Here is a 20,392-nt window from a genome sequence, read left to right as displayed (position 1 = left end):
TTCAAAAGGGGACTTAGTGCCTCTGATGTCTCACACACGTCAGTGACAACATGTTCCTCCCAGGGTAGTACCCCCTTCTCTGTCCCTGGCCCCGTCTGCCTGCGTCACAACAGATGAGTCCGTGTGCATCACACTCGCCACGAGCAAAACAGGAGGCCCCAGAATTCAATGCTGCTATATGTCAGCACAAGGCCGTTTTCAGTACATCACGAGGACTAAAAACAAGTCAACAGTAAACATGTCGTCCCCCACGAGTGATGCAGCGCCCCCGCTTGGGCCAATTGAGATATCCCGTGTAACTAATAAGTTTCCGTTATCGTGTGTGACCCATTAAATTGACCAGATACTCAAGTGGCCACTAACAATTAAAATAAATGTCTTCCAAAATGGAAGGCAGTTAGCCTGGGTACCAATCTCTAACTAATCCACTTCCTGTACTCCATGTCATGGGCCAAAAGACTCTTTGGAAGTGGCAAGGAGTGGAATGTTAGCTAAAGAGACTGATTCTCAGACTGGAAGGCAGTCGGAAGGAGGCAAGATCAGGTGAGACCATTCTAGCCAATGAGAAGGCAGATACGAGTGTGAACAACAGGCACAACTCTGATATAAAGTGTTTTTTTCTCAGAGTTGCCGGGATGTCACGTCTTACTTATCAGTACACTAGTAACAAACTAAGCACTACGAAACTTATATTATATGAAATAAGCCACACGTAGCAAATAAGCCATTTCATTATTTGTTAACCAAATTAGACACTCTCTCATTGACATCTATACAAAAAATTATAATTTTTAAATCTGAAAAACGCCACCTACAGATTTTGTGCCCAGTTATCACTCTCGCTTTGCCTCTTCCTCCCTAGTGTGACTCACACATTTCAGTTAATTACTACAGCTCCCGCCTTGGGCCAATCAGTGTCATTTTGTAAATGACGGATCTTTAATGACACCATTCACCCAAGTTTTGTCAAAATCGGGCCGGTGCTGTCTCGAGATATCGTGTGACTAACGTATGAACGGACGGAAACCGATCCACAGTCCCCTAACCGATTTCATCGCAGGGGACAGAAACACAGGAGGTGGAACTTCAGGCATCACAAGACGTGTCAATACGTTGTGAAACATCATTTGAAGACAGACATCTAAGGAAAAGGATTGCAAACAAGACACAAGGCCTATGATTCTCCATTAAGTGGGCATTTGAAAGTACACACACCACCAGGTGGAATGGTTCATTTGCAGACTGGCAGGAGTCCAGCCTGGTTGCACACTTAACACTCACTTAGTAAATCATCCTGACTAATGAACCACATTTCCCAGGCCACAACCATAACACAACCACTGAATGACTAGTCCATCTGTGTGTCTCTGCTATTGGTTAACTAAGACCCGACTCCTCCTGGGCCCAACATGGGGAAAACCTAAGACAATCAGGATAATGGAAACAGGCGGGTGTGCCCAATGTGCCTCGTCATAACCTCAGAATAGAAAAAAAAACCACATTAAATAAAGAGGGTGTCATCGGGTCAGGGAATCATGTGGTTAAGCACTGAGAGAGAGAGAGAGAGAGACTGCATGCTGCAGTCGTCAGAAACGGCAGCGACAGCCAGAGGCCACAGTCAGGGGAAAGGAACAGCGTGTTCTGTCCCGGGGCAAGAGTGTGCAAAAGAGAGTGAGAGAGAGAGAGCGACAGACAAAGAGCGACACAGAGAGAGACAGAGAGAGAGAGCGAGAATGGTGTGTGTATGGAGGAGAAAAAATAGGGGAAGAGACGTTGGGGAAGGAAACTAGTGGGTTGGACGGTCGACTGGCAGAGTTCGGGGTTACACAGTTGAGGGAAGGGGCTAGCCTAGCCGAGCCGCTAAATGAAGGAGGCAGTTCTTGGCTTTCACAGTGAGTACACAGTGTTCACTTCCTTGTTAGAGTCAAAGCACCGTATAGGATTAACTTCTGTCACCTTTCAGCAAAACTGTTAGGATCACATTCAACAGGCGGAATAGGCACACACACACACACACTTCGCTATTAGGATGGGTGCCGTCATGTGCACTCGTACTGTCACACACACCCCGTGGTGGATTTAAAAGCACAGGATTGGTGTAAACATTAGGTGGGAGGGAAGTTCCACCATTCTTAATAAATCCATGAGAGAGAGTATGCAAGTGCACAGTTGAGAAGGGGGAATCGGGCCAGACAGGCAGGCGAGCCTTCCGCAGTGCAGGGGCTTAGTAAACCAGAGGAGGAGGAGAGGAGAGCACAGATCTGCAGTGGCTCGTGCCTGAGATTTATAAAGCTTTACTGCGGAGCTCCCGACTGCGCCAAGGGAGTAAAGGAAAACATACGGCCAGGCAGAGTTTTGGACTGTAAATAATTCTGTTTACAGATAAATGACAGGTCTGGTTACCTCATGGTCCTACGGCCAACAAAATGACCTCAGACGCGAACAACTCTTTCCCTCACCGACGGCCAACACTGTGTCAAACAGCTACACACGACCTCACAAACAAGCCACTCCAATTTCACACCTTGACTCAAACTTCCAAGACTCCGCTGTACAAATGACGACCAATTTACCTAACAAACAGTGACGTGCACAGCGCATCCACTATGGCACTCCAACTAAACTTCAGCCTAAAACTTCCCTCACAAATCAATAGCCACCAACATTTCAGTTTCCGACAATCAAAGTTTAAATGATGACAAAGTTTCAAGCGGTGAGACTCATTTCAAAGTATGGTTCAAGTTTATGCATCTGTTGATTTAATAGGCTAACAATTTATCAAGGCTAATGTTTCCCGATTCAGGAACTTGTTTCTTTCCAGATTTACAGTGCCAAGAGAGGGGTGCGGACCTCGACCCTGCAGACTGGTCTGGCCCGTATTCATAAAGCATCTCAGAGTAAGAGTTCTGATCTAGGAGCAGGTCCCCACGGTCTTATTTAGTACGCTCTGAAAGGCAAAACAGATCCTAGAGCAGGACCTACTCTGAGAACCTTGATGGATATGGGCCCAGGACTAGTAGAGAATAAAAATCAGTGAAGGGTGGCGAGCAGACTCTGGCAAAGCTCCCTCACAGCTCGTCATCAAAATCCTCACATAGAAAGCAGTCCCTTCCCAGTCTGGAAGCGGTCTCAATTGTCTCAACTGACCATGTCTGAAACATACAGCCAAGCTGCGCTGCTATACAGTATATCCTAAAAACAGAAAGGAGGAGAGAAGGGGGAAGGACATGGAGAAGAGAAGCCAAGCTGCCCTAACGCTGCCTAGTGAAAGTCTACACAACCCTTGCGATCTTCACAGTTGCCTTAAAAATTCTACCTACAAAAGGGACTAAATTAGATTTTTCCCTACCAATCTACACAACCTATTCCACGTTTTGAAAGTGAAAGAAAAGTTGAACTGTTTCTTCTTGAAAAACATGTTGAATAACAACAACAAAAAGTGCACCTTTTCAGATGGCGAGGCAGGTAGCCTAGTGGTTAGAGTGTTGGAAAAGTAACCGAAAGGTTGCAAGATCGAATCTCCGAGCTGACAAGGTAAAAAAACGTCAGTCTGCCCCTGAACAAGGCAGTTAACCCACTGTTCCTAGGCCGTCATTGAAAATAAGAATTTGTTCTGAACTGACTTGCCTAGTTAAATAAAGGGTAATAAAAGATAAGTGATCATATTTTATGTAAAATTAAGATATTAATGTGCTGATACAGTGCCTTCAGAAAGTAAGTTTTTCCCCCAAATTTTTGTTGTGTTACAGCCTGAATTTAAAATGGATTAAAATGCCCAAAAAATTGTCACTCGCCTACACATAATATCCCATAATGTCAAAGTGGAATTATGTTTTTAGAAAAAATTACAAATTACAAATGAAAAGCTGAAATGTCTTAAGTCAATATGTATTCATCCCTTCGTTATGGCAATCCTAAATAAGTTCAGGAGTAAACATTTGCTTAACAAGTCACATAATAAGTTGTTTAACATTTTTTAATGACCCCACTCATCTCTGTACCCCACACATACAATTAACTGTAAGGTCCCTCAGTCGAGCAGTAAACATAGATTCAACCAGGGAGGTTTTCCAATACCTTGCAAAGAAGGGCATCTATTGGTCAATGGGTAAAAATAAAAAAAGCAGACATTGAACATCTCTTTGAGCATGGTGAAGTTATTAATTACACTTTGGATGGTGTATGGTATATCAACACACCCAGTCACTACAAAGATACAGGCGTCCTTCCTAACTCAGTTGCCGGCAAAGGGATTTCACCGTAAGGCCAATGGTGACTTTAAAACAGTTATGGAGTTTAATGGCTGTGACAGGAGAAAACAGAGGATGGATCAACAACATTGTAGCTACTCCCCTATACAAACCTAATTGACAGAGTGAAAAGGAAGCCCGTACAGAATAAAAAATATTCAAAAACATGCATCCTGTTTGCAAACAAGGGACTAAAGTAATATTGCAAAAAATGTGGCAAAGTAATTCACTTTTTGTCCTGACTACAAAGTGTTAAGTTTGGGGCAAATCCAACACCACACATTACTGAGTACCACTCTCCATATTTTCAAGCACAGTGGTGGCTGCATCATGTTATGGGTATGCTTGTAATTGTTAAGTGCTGGGGAGTTTTTCCAGGATAAAAAAAATWACAGAATGGAGCTAAGCACAGGCAAAATCCTAGAGGAAAACCTGGTTTAGTCTGCTTTCCACCAGATACTTGGAGATGAATTCACCTTTCAACAGGACAATAACATAAAACACAAGGCCAAATCTACACTGGAGCTGCTTACCAAGAAGACTGTGAATGTTTTGACTTAAATCTACTTGAAAATCTATGGCAAGACCTGAAAATAGTTGTCTAGCAATGATCAACAACCAATTTGACTGAGCTTAAAGAATTTTGAAAATAATCAAAAATGGGCAAATGTTGCACAATCCAGTTGTGGAAAGCTCTAAAAGAATTACCCAGAAAGACTTACAGCTGTAATCGCTGAGAAAGGTGATTCTAACATGTATTGACTCAGGGGTGTGAATACTTCTGTAAATCAAATATTTATGCATTTCATTTTCAATAATAACATTTTATTTAAATCTACACACATGTTTTCATTTTGTCATTATGGGGTATTGTGTGTAGATGGAGGGGGAAAATCTATTTAATCCATATTGAATTCAGGCTGGAACACAACAACATGTGGAATAAAGTCAAAGAGTATGAATACTTTCTGAAGGCACTGTATAAGCACACGCTAGCAGTCATGCCTGCATGTCAAAGTCACACAGTGGCAACATAACTTGGTGAACTAGAACAWGAGATTTCAGGGATTCACAGCATACATTTTTTAAATGCATACTGTTAAATGAACCTTGCATTGATATACATAGATGCCATTTTTGAAAAATTCAAAAATGTTCCTCAGCTGGGCTTAAAACCCTTTACACTTAGGTGGGAACTGGCCTATATGGAGAGAGCTAAAGTTAAATGTTTATTTTATGAAAATAATAGGCATAATCATGGTAGAAATTGAAAGGGTACAGTTTTGAGGTTATGAGAAAATTATTAGACCAAAAGGTGAGGACATAACAGTTCACCTGACAAGACTGAATCCAAACATTACACTGTTGATTTTATGTGAATTTTACATTTTGTGTACTTTTAGCCACATTTGTTGATAATTAAATCTGAAAATACTCTGGACACATCCAGTAACACAATAAGAATATTCCTGGAAAAAGTGGGACAGGTGCAACACAAGACAAAAAAATGACAAGGTTTTGAGTGAGAGGACTAACAGGTCTCTCCAAGTGGCCACACACATCTCCAAAGTGTGCACAGTTCCTAAGTCATTTCAATGCACTTTAATGACTCAGAGTCATCAACTATAAGGTGCTTTGTTGAGCTCTCCTCACGATGCCGTTGAGGAACTAGGGCAAGCACACTTGTAGTTATGTTTGGAACACAACCCTGCATCCTCACCCTCACACAATGACTTGTTTACGCAATCCAAAAACGGCCCAGTATAAATCACAATCTGAGTCAGGTGGGCATCATTTGAAAGCCCGTTCAGTCCACATGACCAGCTAAGTTATAAAATATGATATTACAGTGTTAAGCTTCCATAATATGCAATTCAGGGAAACGGATCATAACTTTGGCGACACATAGAAATGAGTCATGAGTGCATTCGGGTGCGTGTGCCCGAAGGCTCATCTTGTTCAGAAAAACCCAACGCCATGTCATCTTGTAACTGTACATCAAAACAAAGTGATCATAAATGTTGACACGGTATATTACATACGTTTTATGCACAATTGGACTCAGAGGTGTTTGGCTTGCTTGTATGACATCAAAGCAGTATTGATTATTATTCAACTTTCAAAATACATAGAGTCCTCTTAATTTACAGCATTTCCCTCACTCAGACAAAACATTTCCAAAAGATGCCCAAATTAGTGGGAAGGATGGGGGCAACTTCTTGTTGTGTGCGGTGCTCAAGTTCAGAACGGCTGTCAGCCAAAACCCATACGGCGCTGTGAAGCGAGGAGCCAGAGCTCTGACGTCATGTATAGCATGTTACTGTACAGCCACTGCGTTCCAATTTAGATGTTTATCAGTGCACAAATCGGCCATTTTCAATCTGTATACAGSTACGAGGGTTAAAGGGTACAGTAACACAAAACGCATCATCTATACAGAATATGGCAATAAATAAATATTATTACATTTGATCAAAACTAACTTTGCATAATATCGTAGTCTACACAGTGTACAAAACTTTAAGAACACTTTCCTAATATTGAGTTGCACTCCCCCCTTTTCCGTCAGAACAGCCTCATTTCATCAGGGCATGGACTCTACAAGGTGTTGAAAGCGTTCCACAGGGATGCTGGCCCATGTTGATTCCAATGCTTCCCACAGTTGTCAAGTTGGCTCGATGTCCTTTGGTTGGCGGACCATTCTTGATACGCACAGGAAACTGTTGAGCGTGAAAAACCCAGCAGCATTGCAGACACAAACTGGTGCGCCTGGCACCTTCTACCATACCCTGTTCAAAGGCACTTAAATCMTTTGTCTCGCCCATTCACCCCCTGAATGGCACACAAACACAATCCATGTCTCAATTGTCTCAAGGCTTAAAAATCCTTCTTTAAACCTGTCTCCTCCCCTTCATCTACACTGATAGAAGTGGATTTAACAAGTAAAATCAATAGCTTTCACCTGAAATCACCTGGTCAGTCTCATCTCATGGAATGAGAAGGTGCTCATAATGTTTTGTACACTCAAGTGTATATTTATACCCCAAACCATTGGTTTCCAAATATTTTATGGAGTAGGCTTTCCTATTCTGTCTTTTTTTTAAACTATAAAATCACTGTTGTTCCAATTAAGCCCAGTTTGCAATGAAACACATGGGGACGGTGTGTTGATATCCCAATATTCAATGAACATGAGCATAAGTATGTATTTTGTTCAGATTTAAGTTGATTAAAAAAAACACAAAAACTTATGCATCTAGCCATCGTGCCCATACCAAGACTGGAAAGTATTAGGAACATTTAGAAACCTCATGTCCTTTGGAGTGGACAGGTAGTCGTTGATGCAGAGACGGAAGAATAATATCAGGGGTGAGGGATGTCAGGGTGATGATTGTACGGACCACAGCTGGGTGATGATTGTACGGACCACAGCTGGGTGATGATTGTACGGACCACAGCTGGGTGATGATTGTACGGACCACAGCTGGCTCCCTGTGAACTCCAATCCCAATGTTCTTGTTTATCCCTGACGCTCTGTCGAAACGCAAATGCGCCACACTTGCGATACGGTTTTGGATATCTTTGGAACTTTACTTTTATARAGGCGAGAAATAATATTTCTCATACAATTGGGTAAACAAAAATGCCAACAAATGAGGGGCAAGAGGATGACTATTGGGCGAGGGGTAATAGACTGTCACCACCCCATTTACGAAAATGGTTAGCTCCTACAGACCGTGAGTCACGTGGCCGTGGCTCGCTCTATAAAGCAGGCAGACATCGAGGCATTCAGTTACTGTTCGATTGAATGTTAGAATGGGTAAAACTAATGACCTAAGCGACAGTGTGGTATGATTGTCGGTGCCAGGCACGCCGGTTCCAATATCTCAGAAAGGCCGGCCTCCTGGGCTTTTCACGCACGACAGTTTCTAGGGTTTACAGAGAATGGTGCGACAAACAAAAAACATCCAGTCAGTGGCAGTCCTGTGGGTTGAAAACAGCTCGTTGATGAGAGGTCGAAGGAGAATAGCAAGAATCGCGCAAGCTAACAGGCAGGCCACAACCAGGCAAATAACGGCGCAGTACAACAGTGGTGTTCAGAACGGCATCTCGGGAACACACAACTCGCCAGTCCTTGTCACGGATAGGCTATTGCAGCATACCACACTGGGTTGCAAACCAATCAGCTAAAAGCAAGAAGAAGCAGCTCTAGTGGGCACGTGATCACCAACACTGGACAACTGAGGAGTGAAAAAAACATTGCCTGGTCCGACGAATCCCGGTTCCTGTTGCGTCAGGATCTGGTGTAAGCAGCATGAGTCCATGGCACCATCCTGCCTGGTGTCAACGATACAGGCTGGTGGTGGTGCCGAATAAACTGGCCACTGAGTCTATATCCTAATCAAATCAAATGTATTGGTCACATACACGTGTTTCGCATATGTTATTGTGGGTGTTGTTGTGGGTGTAGCGAAATGCTTGAGCTTCTAGCTTCGACAGTGCAGTAATACCTAACAAGTAATATCTAACAGTTTCACAACATATACCCAAAATACAAGTAAATCTAAGTAAGGAATGGATTAAGAATACATATGTCAGAGCGGCATTGGACTAAGATACAGTGGCATAGTATAGAATACAGTATATACATATGAGATGGGTGATGCAGGAGGGGGCTGAGCACACACCCTTATGGGGCCCCAGTGTTGAGGATCAGCGAAGAGGTGTTGTTTCCTACCTTCACCACCTGGGGGCAACCCGTCAAGAAGTCCAGGACCCAGTCGCACAGGGCGGGGTTCAGACCCAGGGCCTCGAGCTCGATGATGAGCTTGGAGGGTACTATGGTGTTGAATGCTGAGCTATAGTCAATGAACAGCATTCTTACATAGATATGCCTCTTGTCCAGAAGGGACAGGGCAGTGTGGTGGCGATTGCATCGTCTGTGGACCTATTGGGGCGGCAAGCAAATTGGAGTGGATCTAGGGTAAGTAGGGTGGAGGTGATTTACTTTTATAATCCGTGACTGTCTGTAGACCCTGCCACATACGTCTCGTGTCTGAGCCGTTGAACTTGGACTCAACTTTGTCCCTATACTGACGTTTAACCTGCTTAATTGCGGTGGGAATAACTACACTGTTTGTATTCTTACATATTCCTAGTCTTCTTGCCCTGGTTAAATGCGGTGGTTCGCGTTTTCAGTTTTGCGCCAATGCTCCCATCTATCCACGGTTTCTGGTTGGGGTAGGTTTTAATAGTCACCGTGGGTACAACATCTCCTATGCACTTCCTGATAAACTCATTCGCCATATCGGTATATGTGTTATTTTCTGATGCTACTCTGAACATATCCCAGTCCGCGTGATCAAAACAATCTCGAAGCGTGGATTTCCGATTGGTCAGACCAATGATAGAAAGAGGGAGGGGAAGAGATATGGAGGAGAAGATGGGTGAAGAAGAGAGAGAAACCAGACCAACCACTAAGAGCTGGAACTCTGCCACTGAAAGTAAATAAAATGCACTGCTGAGAGAGCGAGAGAGCACGAGAGAGAGAGCGAGCGCGAGAGAGAGAGAGAGAGAGAGAAAGACAAATATCTGCTTTCCTAAAACAAATAGGCATGGGAGCGTGACGAGAGCACAGGCAGCTGAGACCAGATGAGGTGAAACGAAGCTTCACTAATCATCTCAATTTGTGAAGAATCACTCGATGCGTCCTCGATCATCCCCCACACATCTTCTCTGTACCATGAGTAAAGAGAGTTAAAACCCACCGTAGGGACGAGGGCACTGCCAATGGGGCACCGGTGGCATCATTAGAGTGGCCTGTGTCTGTCAGACCCCTGTCCTCCTAAGCCAGCCTATGCGCACCTCACCACACCCCCCCCCCCCCCCCTGTAACATGGATAAGCTCCCAGCATCCAGGCTCTGACACAGACACATTATCCTAAAAGCAGCCACTCTAAACCCCAAAGGAGCCCCATCCCCTTCCTGGCTCATCTCTACCTCCGTGCGGAGCAGACAGAAATAACTTCAGTAGTGTTTGGAGCTCGTCGCCAACGGTGACGCCTGAGACTGCAGGGCTCAATGAGCAGGTGTGAGCAGCACCGCCGCCATGGCAACCGCATCGGTCAGTGACATCATCCGMCCGACAGACAGACAGGCAGGCTGAAAGAATGGGACTAAGCCCGACATGTACTAGAAAGTATAGGAACAGTGCAGTGGCCCGTGAATGGACCTCAGGCCTGTCCATCAGGGATAACTACCTATCTGGCCCCGGGCTTGCAACTGATCCCAGTTCAGCCCATAGATAGACACTGCCGTGGCCTGGGAGCCACAACATGAGTTATCCTCATCTCCTAAACCAAAAAGAAGAGTTTCATAGTTGTACAGAGACACATAACTGCTCTTTTTAATGTGGCACAAGACGGAACAAAGTGACTAGCATCTTCCATTAGGTCAGCTTGGAACCACTTTTAATATGGGGAGAGATTGATGACCACTTGATGGGAATAGCACATCTGCGAAGCACCCGTTACAGCGCATGAAAGGATAGGATACACACACACACAGACACACACAAAGAAGCACATGTGCAGACACTCACACATCTCCTGCTAAGAACTTTGCCACTAACTCTTTCAACCACTACAACGTGCAGAGTTGAAACCGCATAATTAGGAAGACAGTGTAAACAAGGGATTTCAGCCATTCTCACATGGCATCCATGTTTTCAAAAAGGGAGATACGTACGTGACCCAATGCTACATTACAACATCAATACACATGGGCGAGTACAACACGAGGTGGGGGTTTCCTTGTGGCTAACCAAGTCTTCCCTCCCTCCCTTACAAGGAATCCTACGGCCCTCAAGCGTAACTCATTCCCCTAAAAGGATGCTGCATTTTTCCCCCTCCTGAGCTTTGGAATAGAGAGCCGAGGACTATTGAAAATAAAAGTCGATCATCCCAAAAAAACTGGGAAATTGAAAATGCGAGAGGGAAGAAATTGGCAGTTTTCACAGCTGCAGCATATTACCATCGGCCTGAGGAATGTCAGCTATTTCTGCTTTAATAGTTTCCCTAATATGACACAGAGAAGTGTCTGTGTGTGTGATGGGCCAGCGGAGTGATGTGATACAGGCACAGGGCCTGAAAGGAAGGGCCTTCTCCGCTATGGTCACCTGTCCAAATGAAACCGAAGAGGGTGGGGGGCCAGGAGAAAGCCTTTGCACTCTCCAGGTATTAAACAGAAAAACACTGTGCTCTTGGCCCTTCAGGAGCCTGTGGTTCGAGACCAGAGTGGGGCTGTGTGTGTGTGTGTGTGTGTGTGTGTGTGTGTGTGTGTGTGTGTGTGTGTGTTGTTTCTATCCTGAGAATAGCAGTAGGGCGCAATATTAATAAACAGATGCCTCGAGACACCCTGGAATTCTGGGTAACGTAACCCTTCGCAAGCAACCTTTGCCTTAGCAGCGCAGCATGATCTCCCTGAGACAGTGACTGAACAATAACACCTGTGACTGTGGACTGAGGTCTGTTATTCTACAGACTGGTGTGACGAAACTGGTCTTACCTTTAGGTGGAAAGTAGGACTTGCTCTCGGCTTTGTGGGGCCAATCCACCACCAGGTGTCCATAGCGACGGAAGCTGTTGGTGATCTCATCTACAGAAAAAAAGATGAATGAAAACAACACGTCAACGCAGTCATAAAGCACTTTGCCATGGAAACCGCTTGTCTACAAGCAGGCCGCCAACAACAACAAAAAAATGTGTCTACTCTCACTGTATGCCATCAACAAAACCCAGGAAAATAATGTATTTTTGCTTGTTTTCCAAAATGCTGTCCACTAGTCTACTGCATTAAACACGTGTTCACACTCCGGGCCAGACAGTTTCTGTTCTCACTAGGGTCATTGTACTGTGGAAACGCATAAATATTCCAAGAGGTCATGGGCACGCATTGTTCACCAACTCTGTGTGTTGTGTTCTATGTGTGTACTAGTATGTGTCTGTATGTGTGTGTGTCTGTATACTAGTGTGTGTTTTGTGCAAGTTGTGTGTTCTGTGTGTGTTTGCGTGTGTTCTGTGTGTGTTTGCGTGTGTGTCTGTGTGTGTGTTTGCGTGTGTGTGTGTGCGCATGCGTGTGTGTGCATGTCTCATGAAAGCCACATTGAGCAGTGTCACCATTCCAGATTCCCATAGTCCTAACTACGCAGTCAGGCCCTCTTCACACTTTGTGGGATAACACACTCTCACATCTGCTGCCAGACTGACTGCCAGCTCACTGCCTCAAACCCACAGAACATAAGCAGTCAGTCCACAGTCCCAGAGAACCAGCTTCATGACAGATAGAGGCCTCCTACAGACACAGAACCAGCCCTTTAGCCCACTGAGCCAGAAGGGCTACCAGCATCTGCAGACCCACATCTGGCTGTAGACCCACATCTACATGTGGTCATACACACCCCCTCKCAAAATGGCTGCTGTGCCATTTTTTCCCCCTTGCATTACTTGACATAGATCCAGAAAAACTAGCCAGTGCAAATCCCCTACATGCACTAATCTGATTAACGTGCCATGCAGCTGATGGACGTTCTATGAGGATATATGGTGATTGTACAGTAAAGTGAAGATCTGTTTGTGCGGTCTAGCCAACTTCCATGGTCATTGACATGACAAACACTGACCACAGGGGCTGGCAAGACAACCCCAAACAGATCTGGGACACAGGCTAGTGCCACTGCCACCCGTCCGCACCTTCATCTATGTCAGGGGGGAGGCCTCCGACGAACACCTTCCTGGAGTAGCGCTCCATCCTCTCTCCGTTTTGACAGCGCGTGGGCGAGTTCAACCCCGGGGTCAGAGAGGGGTCACCGTGCCCGTCGTCCAGGAAACCGTCCTCGAACGGAAAGAGTGAAGAGCGACCTGGAAAGAGAGAGGTGGGAGAAATAGAGAGAGAGAGGACAAGCAAGAGGAACAGGCAGAAGAAAGAGGGAAAATAGAAGGGCACAGAACGGAAGAGGAGAAGACAGGGAGGACATGGAGAGAAAGGGAGAGAAACGTGTTATTAAAACCGGTAACAATAGCCTCCTTAGAGAGGAAGGTCAAAGCACCATCATGCTTCTTCATGAGTTCTAATTCTTCAAACCATTGTGGGCCCGCCCCCCTCCTCCACCCTCGAGCCCATCCAGTTCAGTCCAATTACAAACCAACACAGGGCCTTCGTAGCCTTCTTACACCAGATGGACCCTTGTTCCTGCGGGCCATAGGAACAAGGGGTGGAGGGTGCAGGAGGGATGCAGGGCATTTGCCACAGCAGTTGATTACCTATTACAAATGTGAGCACATAGAGGACTGTGTACCGACCATAGAGATCATATTATTTTGCTATTTGTTTCTGTTCTAATTCCATGGTACTGACTGAGTGGTGCTGCAGGCAATGTCTAAAGCCTCGGATATGCGTTGGCTACTTTAAATAGAGTTGTATTTACCATGCTAACAGGTACAAGGCTATAGTCTCTTTCTATGTAAGTGCACAATAGTGGTGTGTGGCGATGGAGGACTCCCCCTTTATTAGCCGTACTGACTTGAAGATGATAACCGCCCGATTTGCGGATCGCCGAGTCATAAGCTCCGTCTACATGTGGACGAACGTACTGCCAACAGCCAGACTTAAAAAAGTACTACAATTCTTATACACACACACAGAAAATACAAGCATTGCAACAACGTTGCATATGTTACCGGGGTTCATCGCCGAGTAAAGGTATGAATTAGTTGAACACTCCAAAAATCAGAGAAGAGTATGTCCACACTATCCATTTCAGCCATTCAGGACATAAACAGTTTGAGTCACTGTACTTTCTCAATGTTTTTATGGTCTAGACTAAAACATTTTGGCCCAAATCCAAAATGGACTTGCTCCGGAACTGTGCATAATATATGGAGGGTCTATACTTGAGAATTCATGAATAATCCACAAGCAGCAGCCAATACAGTTGCCTATAGCGATATACAGGAGTAGCACAATGACTCAGAATATTAAAGAGAAAACAAAGTTGAATTAAAGCAAAATGGAGAAAAAAAAGTTCAAGGTACTAAATTATCCGCCTCTCCTCGACTTAATTAAATGTAATGACGTTAAAACAAAAAAAAACAAAAAAAAAGTGTACAAATGAATAGGATTTCATCCAATCACGGCACAGATGGAGGCAGATTATGTGACATTCCACTAGAACCCGGTAGCCTTGGCGAGAGAGACGCCCGTACGGAGAGAGAGCCAAGCAATTGCGCTCGTGCCTCCCGTTCATTTCGGCAAGCAGAAACAGAGTAGAACTCCACACGTTACCTCTTCTGCGGCCATAGCTCCTGGCTGCTTGTGAACAGCGGAAGAGGGAGGGGGGGAGAAAGAGACAGAGGGGTATGGAAAGGAGAGGGAGAGAGACAGAGACATGGGTTTCGTGGGAAGACAACCAGGCAGAACATCACCAAGGCAACAGTGACACCACAGACAGCCACACCTAAATCATCAGCGATGGAGGTAGACAAGGAGTCATTATGGGTTGGCTGGCAGTATCCCACAGGAAACCTGCTGCACCTACTGTACCTGAGCCGGGCTAGACTAGACTAGAGGATGATGGGCGAGGTTATAATAGGCCTAACTACTCTGAAATAGTCACCTGCAATAACAAGACCCTATAACCCAAGTTATAATCTCAGGCAATAAGCACGGATTACTACCTAGCTCACGTTTTGCTCTAATTTCTCCCCAGCGTGAATATTCATGAATGTGACCGATATAGCGGCACGCAGAGACATTAGACAGGTGTCGTTAGTCATTACCATGAACTAGTGAAAGATTAGTCTTTATCAAGTGGGGCAATTTCCACTCACAGCTGCCCTGGATGGAGCCATGGAGGTGACAGCCTGAGTCTCAGAGTCCAGACAGGAAAAGAGCGAGAGGAGGACTGCCCTACCATGTGATAGGGTTGGCTGGGAGATCGCAATCTAGTGACCAGGCCCAAAGGTACAGCAGGCAGCGATAAGACGCTGTGCCCTTTCTCTCCATTTCATTAGTTAGCGCGTGCGTGAGCTCTCACAATAAACCTATGGATTATTAGCTAGAGCTCAGGAAATACGGTAGCAAAGCACTAACATGAAAAAACTAAACAAATGTGTTGTTTGGTGTGTGTGTGTGTGTGTGTGTGTTTTCACATGTGACATTTCGTAACCTTCTTTAAAAATGCACCCAACACGCCTGAATAGGAGCCTTGTTGTGCCTGAGAAAAAAAGCCAACGGAAGGCAAACAAGGCAGACGGAGGTATTAAGAGTCTATAACGTTAATGCCAGTAGAGAGTGGGGGGGGGGGGGGGGGGGGGGGGGGGTTGAGTAATGCATCCCTAAACAGACCTTGTCACAGTCAAATGTCACAGAGAACAAAGTCTTCTCCTAAAAAAAAATATGGGGGTGTCCATTGTGACGGTGCCATTGTGTGACCCCCCCCCCGACCCCCCTCCCTTGCTCTTGACAGAAACACTGCATCCAGACCTCTTCTCTCACTGGGTTTTCATTAAAACTCGGTCTCTTCTCACCACAGAGCAGAGTTGTTCCGACCGATGTTCTCCGCATTATTCTTCCACTGTGTACGGGCCTTGAGAGAGACAAAGGCGCCTAGCAACAAGGGGAAGAAGGTGGAAGAGTGGAACCCACTGATCTAGTGTAGACTAGTAAGTGGTGTTGGGGAACTGTGTCTGTGTCCGTCACCCCGGTGAGGGGGAACAAGACGAGGAGGAGGACGAGAGGGAGGGAATGGCAGGGGTAGGCACAGACTCAAAAATAAGAGTGTCAGAGAGGAGACTTAGAAGGAAGGACGGGGAATATCTCCTGGGGAGGAGCGGTACCGGAAAACGCCTGCTAGCTCCCTGAACTATTCACAGACCTGCCCTTCTTTCTCCATAAATCCATGTTGGGTGTCTTACTTCTCATCCTTCATCCTAAGCCAGGAAAGCAGTGGGTAGATGTAGAAATCGTTTGGAGACCCAGTCTCTGTAGTCCGGGCAAAACAATGGCGAGAAATGAAGAGAAGATGAACATTAACCCGCTTTCCTCACATCCAAAGCCTTGCTGTCTAAACACGGCAGACTACAGCAGCGGGCACCAACTCTGACAGACGCCAGAGCTCCGTGCAGATCTGAGACTAAGTTAAACCCTCCAGAAGAGCAGTTTAACATCGATTTGAAACGTGTTCCCCAAAGGACTGATGATGAAAAGAACAAGTTGAAGAGAAAACAAGACGTCAGCTGTGTCAGCAGTAAAACGAGTTACTACGAGCCTTGTTGGATATCTTCTCCCTTTCCATTCATCCTCTTCTCCGCTCTTTTCTTACCGCTTCCCCGCTGGCATCCCCAACCAGGCAAGTTAGGAGAGCCAGGGTTGTGTTCATAAGGCCACACAACCTGAAAATGTTTTGTAATGGAAAAGCGTTTCGTTTTTGCCCTAGCCCTACACCTGATTCAAATCACACTGGGTTAGAGGTAGTCCCCTCCCTGTTTCAGTCTGTTTTCTCGATTGGTGCCCAATGAACATGACCCAGGACTCGACTAACACTCCCAGATGTCTTGAGCTGCGCTCCACCAGTCACCATGGACACCCCAGTCCTCTCTCCTGTCAATTAAATTGGCAAGGCTGAAAGAGCCTTTTGACAACTCACTGTCTAAAAACTGGACAGAGGGAGAAAAATTGATATTCTGACATTTCTGAAATATGAGGATTTTTTCTCTCTCTTGGAGACGGAAAATTGAAAAACTCTTGCTGCCGGGCTCACCTCGAGCCTGTGTGGACCAAACCCTGTGACGACCTCTTCCACATGGTACGACCCGGACAGGTCGTACCATGTGAGCTGTTCGCCATCTGCTAGGGGGAACGGGGGTGGGGGGGTCTAGGCTTACAGACAGTATTTGACAGTGGTTCCTCCCTGCTCTGCGCTCAGAGAGAGGTCCACACTGGGATTATGGTGTCAGGGGGTAACACTTGGCAAGGGGTGCGAGGTGGGATTAGCATGGGTGTGGGCATGGGCTCTGTGGTGATCCCTGCCCCAACCCTAGCAGCTAGGGCATATCCCGAGTCATCCTGCGTAGGTGCGTTAAGATGACACAACTTCTGAATAGGTCTCTGCCGTACGTTTCCATAAAATAGAGAAGCAACACAATGGCACCACTTAAAAGTGGCCACAATTAAAGCAAAAACACACACACACACACACACACCCACCCACAATAACATAGTAACACGTAGGGATACGGATTGTATATGTTTCGAAACGCTACTCACTGTTCAATGGCATGATGTGATCTGCTCCGGGGTGGTGAAAGTTCAGACCCATGCGCCCTGTAGAGAAACAAGAGAATACAGGTTATAACCCGCGTGTGTCGGCCTACATAACGGTGTCTCGTACGCAACAAAACACTCACCGCGTTCCGTACCAGCACGAAACATGGAAACGCTGACACGAAACCTAGAACTCAGGTGAATGTTCTGAGGGGACAACGTACGTAGCGTACAACGTTACATGCTAAGTGCACGCCATGCTGTCGACACAACCTGGTAAAAAGACGCCCGCGGAAAATAACGGTAGTACCGTTGAGAGACCAAACCAGGGCAAGCGTGTGCGATAAACAGCATACAGATTTAGGCTGGGCTATGGGAAACAGTCGTTCAATTATCTCGCTCTCCTGTGTCGCATCTCTCTCACACACACACACACACACACACATAAACAATGGACACTCCAACGCAAAGAATGTGACAGAGGATGCATTCTGCTCTGGTGACAAGAGTGTGGTGTGGACATGCCCAGACATCCTCCACACCAACCAGGGAAAGGACTTCCTGGTACAAATCTCCCTCCTTCTGGCTCTTTCATACACACACACACACATGGCCAAGCTCATCTCGAGCAGCAAATAGGGAAGGACTGAAGGAAACATAAAAACGTGTCCCTCTAGATAATCTGCACTGATTATTATTGGTGTTTGTGGTACACTGACTGTCAAATAAGAAGCCTACACTCGATCCTCAAATTGGGACAGTGATCCACAAGTTGATCACTGATGCACCTCCGGTGCGTCATGACGGCGCTACTTCTGAATATGTTTCCATTTGTTCATTTCCACGAAACAAGAGAAGGAACAAAATGGCACCTGTCAAGGCCACAATAAAAGCACACACAGTGCAGGCTGTTTGATAGTGAACCGTTGAGTTATGAGTCACTGTAGCCAAAGACAAATGAGCATCCATTTTTAAAGTGACACGTTCGATTCCACAGTCCTTCCTTTCAACAACACTAAACTACTGGCTGGTTTGCAAACACATGAGGAGCAAAACGCTGCCGTGGACAAACGAGAAACAGGGTTCGGGAGTTCATATATTGAAAGAAATGTTCGAGCAAGTCAACCTTGCTTCTAAATTGCAGATATTTCTACATCCATTACCCAACAGAAAATGTGCAACTGACGTGTTGGCTCCAACAGGGCAACATGTTTCAACACAGCGCTAGACATCTGCACTTAGTCTCTACAGTATGCCTACAAAGCAAGGGTAATGGCAGGGGCAGACTTCTTGGTTTACCGAGTGGATGTCTATATATAGAGAGGAACCTGAGAGAGACTGGGCAGCCGTGTCGCAAGCTGGAACGGCGCAAACAACATGTCAAAAAGTTTCAAAACTAAGCCGCAAGCAGACAGATAAAAGCATTTCAACAGTTTAGACCAGGGTCGTACACATTAGGGCAGAAAATAGCAAAATGCTTAGAAACGGAAAGCGAAAATGTGCGTTTCTTATTGGACAAGTTGAGGTATAGTCCCTTTCGGTTTCAGTCCGTATTCTTCCGTTTGGTGCTTAATGAATATGGCCCAGTCCTCCTCCTAGGCTGGAAACCTCAGTGAAACTTGTAGTGATCTCTGGGTGAAAACAAGAGGGGGAGGAGCCAGTGCAGCCACCCCATCCAACAGATCAGAGCAGATGTGGATTTCCTCACAGTTCTCAACGAGTCATAATCCAGCATGAGAACAGAGGGGCTTATATGGCAATCCTTTGCATCGTCAATCCTGTAAAAGAGCGAGTGTGTGCACGCACACACACCGAGTCAATTTTCACCCCTCTCTCTCCCCTAATACTATTTCTAACTGAATGAGGGCATGGTTCAGCTATCTTGAGTGAAGAAATCTTATTGGGTGTGCCAGCATCCCCCGTATTGTGACACGTCTGAGCGAGCATGTCGTGCTACTTGTCAAAAAGGATGTCAAAATAATATTCTAATCGATATAGTCAGACTCAGTAGGCCAGAGGACATAGCCACATTATTTTCTCCGAAACGGTAAACCATGTCAGATGGAAGATAGCGACTTGGTATAATAACATCCCTGACTCGTACTCTAGAATAAAATGTGTGGTTTGGTTTGAACTGTGGCGAGACACTCAATAGGAACCCCAACGTGCTGTGTCTTCAGGTACAACATTGTGGATTTGCAAACTTTTTTACAATGTACAGTACAACTCACAAATGTTCACAGCATTGCTGGAGTGTTCGGTCGATGCCAACACGGAATATWTCCAGCCCCCTAGCTCTAGGTGCACTGGGAGGAGAGCGATGTGATGCCTCCATTTTGCCTCTTAAATAGCTGGGGTCCATGGTGGTCCTACCTAAACCAGGGTTGTATTCATTAGGGAACACTGTAGCAAAATGTTTCGTAACGGTAGGAGAAAATGACAGTTTCTTATTGGACACGTTCAGGTACTCCATCCCCGTTTGTTATCTTCCGTTTGGTGCCTAATAAATACTTCCCAGGCATTCTAGTGGTGACAAAATGGACAGTTGCTCCCAAAAGCCCTAAAATAGCTCTGGGCCATCTGCTTCCCCAGTTCAGTGGCATGGCCTCAGGGCAGTTCAGTGGCATGGCCTCAGGGCGCTGGGCTGGTGACATTTCCTCACCGAGGGCTTGGGCAGGGGGGGGGGTTGTGATCAGTCAGTGGGCGGGGGGTTCTGGAAATGCATATCATTCACTTCCTTCAGAACAAAGCCAGTAAGTCCCCAGTCCCGGTACTTCTGATGAACAATGACCTTATTGGGTTACGACTACATAACATTGGGC

General features: G+C 45.7%; 1 protein-coding gene across 6 annotated transcripts in view; it reads right to left on the bottom strand.

Moving 5' to 3' along the window:
• Positions 1–20,392, bottom strand: part of LOC111977725 (cytoplasmic polyadenylation element-binding protein 3-like) — a 56,784-nt gene that overhangs the window by 10,551 nt on the left and 25,841 nt on the right. For 4 of the 6 annotated variants that reach the window (XM_024007290.2, XM_024007287.2, XM_024007292.2 and 1 more), the window contains 4 exon segments: positions 11,817–11,906; positions 13,001–13,168; positions 14,592–14,615; positions 17,574–17,630. In XM_024007290.2, the coding sequence (XP_023863058.1) occupies positions 11,817–11,906; positions 13,001–13,168; positions 14,592–14,615; positions 17,574–17,630 (339 nt within the window). 6 annotated transcript variants of the gene reach the window in all.

The sequence above is a fragment of the Salvelinus sp. IW2-2015 genome, linkage group LG18 (assembly GCF_002910315.2).
Source record: "Salvelinus sp. IW2-2015 linkage group LG18, ASM291031v2, whole genome shotgun sequence".
NCBI lineage: Eukaryota > Metazoa > Chordata > Actinopteri > Salmoniformes > Salmonidae > Salvelinus > Salvelinus sp. IW2-2015.
This window is presented reverse-complemented; position numbering and strand designations above follow the sequence as displayed.